This window comes from Actinia tenebrosa, unplaced genomic scaffold, assembly GCF_029948245.1.
Source record: "Actinia tenebrosa isolate PJP-AT-01 unplaced genomic scaffold, QUT_ActTen_1.0 PGA_scaffold9__36_contigs__length_13948895, whole genome shotgun sequence".
Classification (NCBI taxonomy): domain Eukaryota; kingdom Metazoa; phylum Cnidaria; class Anthozoa; order Actiniaria; family Actiniidae; genus Actinia; species Actinia tenebrosa.
Window position 1 is genome coordinate 7,437,539 of NW_028292586.1, and position 8,260 is coordinate 7,445,798.

The following is an 8,260-nucleotide window of genomic DNA, read 5'->3' on the forward strand; positions in this document are numbered from 1 at the left end:
AGGTGCTTGGTGATAGCTACTGGACCACACCCTACATTGCAGCCCCATGGGAATAGGAAAGAGAGTGGGCAGGGAATCAAGGAAATCAAGGGTGGTGTGTTGGTATCACAACTACCTATCTTTCTTGGGCTCCTGGACTATTCATCACATGTAAATAGAAATATTCCAAAATTGCAGTCAGGATTCATGATTTATTATGATTCAAAGTCGTCTCTGACTTCTAGTAAAATTTACAAAATTTAATCAATTTACAGCTTTAAATCATAATGAAACGTGAGTAGAGTTTGTTAGGTTTCTTCCTTGATTTGAGGATTTTTCTCCATCTGCTAAACCTAACGAGGGAAATTCGAATTTAATCCGTGAATCAGCTCAGAGGTTATTTCAGGGTTTGATCTGTGAGTCGGACATGTACTGGTTTTGTTCAGCCCAGAGTTTGTTTCAGGGTTCGAAAGAAAAAATTGACGGAGAAGGGAGGGGAGGGGAGGGTTATCCTCTTGGGTCACTTGGTTACTTAGTTCCCCCCTTTGAATGATATTCTACTATTGAAAGGAGGCTGGCACATCTGACTTTTTTAGATCTATAGAAAAGTTTCACGACAGCCATATTGGGTATGGCCCCCTACAGAAGAATCACCTATGGAAAGAGGGCGTAAAGTGCGCTGCGCCGGCTTTCCAAGATATATCCTTCGCCACCACAGTAGTCTATTATCACCGCATTTTATTTAATATTGTACCTCTTGGAGGAGGAGGATCCATCTAAAAGTATTACGGGGAGGTGTTCGTCAGTTTTTTTTTCAAAAGTCCATCGAGCTCTTGGGCTGCACAAAAATATTAAAAGCGCTGTGCATGGGTTTTCTTCTTTTACACACTAAACAATACCAAAGTAATAGTGAAATTCTAGATTTCATCTTAAAGATAACCATGAAAGATAACAAATCGCTAATTTTGAGCCCTTTTACTGCCGCCAGTCAATAACATAAAAGGTACCGACGGATTATTTTTGATTGACGGCAGTGAAAAAACTAGTTTCAGCGTGCAGCTTGCAACTAATGAGTTCGTAGAATATCGAAAACCGCAGTAAACGTAGTAAACGTATTAATGTAGTAACATGTGGATATCGGGGAAATATTGTAGTTATGGATACATTTGATGTGGAAGAAAGGGTTAAAAACACTTTCTCAATTAATACAAAATAGCATTTCATTTTTATCTTACCATATAGAACACAAATTTAGAAGAAAAGCTTCAAAAGCATAGCAAAGTATACCTTGGTTATCAGTTGTTTACTTTTTTCTTGTCTTTTTTCTTTGTTCCCTTAATCATAAAATTACTCGCTCGTAGGCTCCTCTCGGAAGCTTTTTAAAAAATAAAGAAACAAAGTAAATCTTTGGGACTAGGATAATCAAAGTATAAATATTTAATAAAACATTTTGATTGAAAATAATGCTTGTTGAAGCCTGTTGTGTTTTACTCTCGTAGGGACTAATCCAAAGGTGGTGTAATGGGGAGTGCGCTAGCCACTCAGTATTAGTAAGCCACCCCCCGGCCCTTTTACTCACTTTCCTGTTAAAGCCTTTGTAATATTCACCCCTCTACAAAAATTCATGGAACCGAAACTGCTCTCAATTTATATGTTTTACTCCCGTTATACGATGAATTTTTGTTTGTAAAATTTATATGTTGAAACGTTATTTGAAGACTAGCTCGCGTCAATTTCGTCAGACAAAAAAGTTTGGTCAAAAGCGTTGAAAACTCACATCTACATTTGAAATCCTTTTCCGGGCAAAAGTTAGTTCTTGTCTACCTAATTGGGTGCTTGCTTGCTTCTTCTTCTGCTTCGTCTTTCTTTTAATTTAACATTAGCCTGCATAGCAACCCGGTGGGGGAGGGGGTTGTTAAGTGAGGTCCATCCTACTTGGGCCGCTATGTCACTGATCCTGATGAGCAGATTGATTAATGATTCATGCATAATTGTTTGTTGTTTTCGTGTGGTAGTTTTATTTCTAATTTTGCAGCAGAATATTGAGCTCTTTATCCAACAATACCCGATACCACAGTCCATATTCAGTTTTATGCACGCATATTGTCTTGAATATTAAGACGACCTTTTTGAAAAAATCGAAAAATGAGCGGTAATCTTAATTAAAGAATCCCACCCCCCTTCCCCCAATTCATTTAATCTTTTCTGTTTTAACTCAGCAATAAATTGCTAATTGAAAATGTTTTCGAAAAAAATTGGACAACATGACAACCGAAAATTCTCATGACCTATTTTTCAAATTATTGCATTAGTCTTCCTTTTCTTTTTTCCTTTCTAGGACGGATTTCTTAGGTTTTTATTCTCACTTAAATTTCCTTCGATAAAATTTTTAAAATTAGCAAAAACATTTTTTTCAAAAAATTAATTTTAAATCGTTATGGCAACCACGGATTCCGGACAACATGACAACCGAAAAATTCTCATTGCCTATTTTTCAATTTATTTCATTGGTCTTTCTTTTCTTTTTTTCCTTTCTAGGATGGATTTCTTAGGTTTTTATTCTCACTTAAATTTCCTTTAATAAAATGAAAATTTTTAAAAACTATTTTTTTTCAAAAAAAGTAATTTTAAATCGTTATGGCAACCACGGATTCCACAACATATGTACGTCACGTGATTAGTTAGACTTGTCTCCAGGCTCCTTATATTGACGTCATGCCACGAAGACAAAATGGCGAAATAGAATCTCTGAGAAGATTGAGTTAGTCCTCTACAAAACCACAAAATGCCGTCCTTATAAGCCACTTAACAACAATAAAACCCGGCTCTAAGCCAACACCAATCGACATTGCTGAATATCAGAACCTTTGGGGGCCAAAATGATTAGAAGAGCGATGTTTTGGCTTGTTTTAGTGTCACTTTTGGTGGCAATGTCTAGTTCTGAGTCTTCAGCAATGTCATTTGAAGAAAAGATCAAAATGAGGTAAGGAATGGTTAATATTTTAAGGTCGAAAAGGAGTTGATTAATACAATAAACTTTTGAATGTCTGGGTATTTCTAGAGACCAAGTAAAGGAGATGTTCCGTCATGCTTATGGCTCGTACATGGTGAGTTTATTTTCAATACATGTTGTTGTCGCTTTATCTTTTTGTTTTTTCTTCTAGTCATTCAACTCACCTTTATTGTCTGGCTCTCTAGCGACCTTCATATCACCTTACAACGGCTTTATATTTCCGTCATTCCATTGATTCTTCTTTTTCTATCAAAACTTGACTCAAATTTCATTTTAAATTTTACAACTTGAAATTACGAATATTATCAATGAACAGCTGTTTAGAGCATTAAGATTTCCTCTTTAGCGAAAAACACTTAAACAAATTATGTTGTTGGCAATTTATTAATCCAATTTTGACTGCAAATGCACAAAAATTATGCTCCCTTAAATTGAATAAAAAATTTTAAAACGCATTGGATATGACTTTTTTATTTATATTTTTGAGTCCTTGCTTATTAAAGGTTAAATATAAAGCTTACTATTGAATCAATACAGTTGTGTTTGTCAATATTGAGTCATGATTTGATCATCTGTGGCCCACCCATGCTAAAGAATAATTTCATAGTGAATTTTCTATATCAAAACTTGATATTTTTCACAGGAAATAATTGTACAAAATGTTATGAAGTATGATTTATGTATTAATAGTTGTAGGTCATGAAATCAAAAATTTGTTGACATTAATAAATTGAAGTATTGCAGAAATGTAAATTCATATCTTGAATTGTTACATAATGTTGATGCTTTACATAAATTAATTACTATACACTTATATCAAAAGTGGAGGTCTACAAGTGGCTTGTGATAAATAGAGGTTAATAACTTATTTATTACACATTAGGGTTGATAAAATAGCAAAACTTGAAGTTTCCAGTTTACTGTGAATTGATATCATATTACTTCACTGATATGGTTTTTATTCACGGCTTTATCACACTCATATTAAACCTAATTTATGTGCATTAACTAATGATTGCTACAGCAGACCAGAATCTGTAAGGCTCTGAAAATCATCTTAAAATCCTAGGATTTTCATTGCTAATTTTGGAAAACACTGAAAGTTTGCTTCTGCAAGTGTGTCACTGCCCGCTATGGTCACTACACTTGCTGCATTTATGACTGCTTGGGTTCGGATAGGTGGCTTGTAAAAAAAATATATTTTATGTGTAGTCCTTTTTTTTATTGTTCTTTCTCTGACCCTCCCCTGCCATTTGGAAAATTGCCAAATTCCTCTGTGAGAGGGGTGGGAGTGGGGTATGGATAATTTCTGGAACTACACAATTAAACACCAAACACAAAGGCATGAGCTTCAAGAGTTCCCAACCTAAATTATTCATCCTAATTGCTTGGTCAATTGATTTCAGAAATATGCCTACCCAGCAGATGAACTGATGCCATTAAGCTGTAAGGGACGGGTCCGAGGTGTAGATCCAAGTAGAGGAGATGTAGATGATGCATTAGGAAAGTAAGTACGATATCTTGTCAAGCCAGCTCTGTAAATACCATACATATTGTGAGTCAAAAATAGTCTGATTCTTATGCGTGATTATTTCAAAAACATCACAGATGAACTAACTGTATATTTATTTTTTGTAATAGATTTTCTTTAACTCTTGTGGATACCTTAGATACATTAGCTGTAAGTATCATAATCAAGATTATATTCATATTTTCATGATGAGTAGAAGCCATTTAAATTTAAAGAAAATTTGAGTTGACTATGTATTGGACCTACACCATGCAGCCATGCAAGAAGTCTCATAAATTTACTCTGCATGTTTATCTTTGTATTCTTCATTAGGTTTTTGGTGATATAGAGGAATTTGAAAGGGCTACAAAACTAGTAATAAAACATGTAAAGTTTGACAGTGATCTTGTGGTGTCAGTGTTTGAGACTAATATAAGAATGGTTGGGTAAGTGGTCTAATGTCTAATCTTAATTGCCCTATTTCACTGTTTAAACATAAAGGATCATGGTCGTCAGAGGGGGTCAAATCAATGCAAATTCACCGAAAAATTGTTCTAAACCCGTATCAATCCACGAAGAGCAGTAGAATAGCCAGAAAACGCTCAGAATATTTTGTGGTACACATTAACACATATTATATCTGATAACCAGGCCATTTTAGATTAAACTGTTTCACTAGGAGCAAATTTTGTTGAATTTTCTATTGGATTTGGCGATTCTATCCCCCACATAAACAAGCAGTGACGTCATGTGAAATAGGGCAATTCATACCTTTCTTTGGATTTTATTATGTTAAGTAGATCCCCAACAGACATTCTTGTTAGTGAAAAATGTCATGAATGAGTTATAGTTCTAGGACTAAAAATAACAGCTGGTCATGCAATCACCTGTCATGATGACCAGCCAAATTAGTTCAGTTTAGCTCTGTCATACTTGGATTCTGGCTCAATGTTACTGATCAAAGTGACTGGAAAGACAAAGATTTGACCAGACAATTTCCAATTCCTATGCGACTCGTGGTACTATGAGAATGAATGAATGATCATTGTTCAATGAATGGTCATTATTTTAACCCAGAGTTTGTCCATCTCGATTCTTCATAGGCACACTTTACAGATTTGAAAATTAGTTATCTTAGAAAGCATAATTACAACAAATTAAAAATGAAAGTTTTTAAAACTCATTTTTCAGGGGTCTACTGGGTGGACATGTAGCAGCTGTGGCTTTAAAGAGGGATGGGAAAGGAATGACATGGTATAATAGAGAGCTTCTTGACATGGCTACAGAAATTGCAACAAGATTACTACCAGCATTCAATACTTCTACAGGAATCCCATATCCTAAAGTAAGTCAGCCAACAAAAAGGTTCAAATTGATGTTTAATACTTAAACTTTCACAATCCTTTTCAAAATGGACTCTTTTCATATTCAAACATTATAACTCTTTTGAGAATATCAAGACAATAGTGAAACTTAGCAAAAAAAAAACAAAAAAAAACGAAGGATTCTGGAAGAAGGTATGGGACGTCATCATGCTTGAGGCCTATAGTTGTATCCATGTATTGATGTCTCTTCTTGTGGGCAACAGTTAAACAAAGAAATAATACTCTAGGGAATGACAAGTGGTCTGTAATAGGAAACATTACAGCAAAGCCAAGAAGGTCTATTGAGACACTTTAGCAAGTTATCAGCTCATCATACTGGGTATAGTCGGTCTAAAAGGACGTCTAGTATTTGCCTAAGTTATCATTATATACACCTGTGATCATTTGCAGTCAGATTTTTTTAGAATTACCATGTAAAAAGCTTACCAGAGTATCTTTTTAGTTTGAATTATTTAACCCTTTCACCAAAGGGATCCCAGCTCAAAAATACTCCACACAACAGAAAACCAGCAAAATTTAACCCCTTTTATTCAAACTGATATTTAAGCATGAAGGAGTTATTTTCATTAATAGGAACCCCATATTCAAATGAAAGGTTTGGAAGTGTACTTTCTATTCATGGTGTTGGTTCGGCAAATGAGCATCTCTGACATGAGATTGAGGCTTGTCAATGTTACATTTTATTGAAAATTCACAGGGACATAAAAATGCCAAATATGTCAAGTTAAAAATCACTTCTTTTAAAGAAATCAATTAAAAAACACTTCTTCTAAGTATTTTATAATAGTTTATATAAATAATGGGCCTTTCATGAAGATAAAGGTTTAAAAATGTGTAAATATTTACAAACGTGTTCTTAGTATGCATTGCGATGGGTTGGCTAGAATGTAGGTTTGCTGTAGAAGTTTTCAAATTATATGACAAGGCATTTTTTGATATAAAAAATGTCAGTCCAAGAACTATGGTTAATCAGATATTTCTGTCAGCATTACATATGAAAGTTCGGTGCCTACAACCTACAATTTGGAAAGAGTAGCCATTATCCGGAATGAATTGACAGGAAGGATGGATTACTCTTTCCAATATTCTACCTGGTATGCCATACTCTGAAACAGTTGAGTTCCCTGCTGATGCACAAATACACTTTACAGCAGTCACACATGAATGTTGTCTTGGTTAATTTATGAGGAACCTCTCTCTTGGGACATTCTGGGGTGAGAAGCCCTTGTTACCGGTTGCCTTCTCTAGTGAGGACCTTGAAAGGTGTGTGGTCACAGCCAATACCCTTGACAGGAAGAAAGATGGTATCCAACGTGTCAAGTCTGAAGGGGTTTGCCGCCCCTTGTTCCTTCCAGGTCTCCAACCTTTGATCCCCACTTCCCAACCAGTGCAGTATTAATCCTCTCTAAAGGTTGCCAAAGGATCTCTTTCTCATTCAGGGGGGGTATGATCTACAAAAAAACCCCTCAATGACGTTAGGATTTAAAAGCCACAGCATCAAGGACAAGGAAATTTCATAACTCGTCGCATGTACCAGCGCATTGCCTCCTCTTCTTCCATACAATTGGAAGTTGATATTACTATCTTATCCACCCATGTTCGAATTATAGTCCTCTATCAGGAATGCGCTTTTGTACATCAACCCCAAATCATACCACCACCCCGTCGTCTTGGTTTCGCTGAAGTGTAGTATTGATCGGGAGAATGAAGGCGGACAAGAAATGCGACTAATGGGGTTTTGTCTTTCCAGCTAAGGGCAACCAACAAGCATGATAACTCCTATGTTCAAAGCTGCCTCGTGGTCCCATCGTAGAAGGTTTGAGATTTTTCAAAGTGGTGGAAACCCTTTATGGGGAGCGAACAGTACCACAAAAATAAGTACTACGTGGCTGCAAATAAGGCACAAGGCAAGACTGTTGTAAAAATTGTCCATGAAAATAGTGTCCTTTCCCGTGTAAGCACTAGTTAGACAGTGGCGCTTACAACAGCTCCTTGACTTTCCTATATCTGAAATTCAGTTCCTATCTAGCGTTGCCAAGATAAGACCTCAAACCTGGACGATATAAACAAAATTACAATCCCGGAAAAGAGGGGGTTTACTTTGGTTGAAAGGGTTACATCTAGTAATAAATATCTTAATAGAATCATACCAATATTCATCATAAATATAAAGACTATGAAATAAACATCAGGACTCTAGGAGTTTTTTGAGTCCTCTGAATGTTATGTCCTTAGTCTTTATTAATCAATACGTATCTTCTTGGATATTTTTCAGGCACCTTAAAGTATGGTATCACACCCTGACTCAGGCCACAAGGGAGTGAGTCTGATACATGTACGGCATGACCGCAGGAACTATGATCATGGAGTTTG

General features: G+C 35.8%; 1 protein-coding gene and 1 long non-coding RNA gene across 2 annotated transcripts; one reads left to right on the forward strand and one right to left on the reverse strand.

Annotated features, from left to right (window-relative positions):
• Positions 1–171: 171 nt before the first annotated feature.
• On the reverse strand, positions 172–1,883 carry LOC148904660 (uncharacterized). The gene is made up of 3 exons (XR_016118918.1): positions 1,757–1,883; positions 1,267–1,354; positions 172–332 (listed from the first exon to the last, which is right to left on the reverse strand). It is a non-coding gene; the product is annotated as an uncharacterized LOC148904660 (long non-coding RNA).
• Positions 1,884–2,702: 819 nt separating this feature from the next.
• On the forward strand, positions 2,703–5,907 carry LOC148904661 (ER degradation-enhancing alpha-mannosidase-like protein 3). The gene is made up of 6 exons (XM_089025313.1): positions 2,703–2,962; positions 3,041–3,086; positions 4,399–4,499; positions 4,634–4,673; positions 4,836–4,948; positions 5,694–5,907. Exons 1-6 carry the CDS (start codon positions 2,859–2,861, stop codon positions 5,890–5,892), a joined length of 603 nt encoding a protein of 200 aa, XP_088881439.1. The 5' UTR covers positions 2,703–2,858; the 3' UTR covers positions 5,893–5,907.
• The last annotated feature ends 2,353 nt before the right edge of the window (positions 5,908–8,260 follow it).

Excerpts from the sequence above, each read along its gene's own strand:
- LOC148904661 (XM_089025313.1), top strand. The coding sequence starts at position 2,859 with ATGATTAGAAGAGCGATGTTTTGGCTTGTTTTAGTGTCACTTTTGGTG. Across the intron at positions 4,674-4,835 it reads ATACCTTAGATACATTAGCT|GTTTTTGGTGATATAGAGGA; the intron begins GTAAGTATCATA and ends ATTCTTCATTAG. Across the intron at positions 4,949-5,693 it reads ACTAATATAAGAATGGTTGG|GGGTCTACTGGGTGGACATG; the intron begins GTAAGTGGTCTA and ends CTCATTTTTCAG.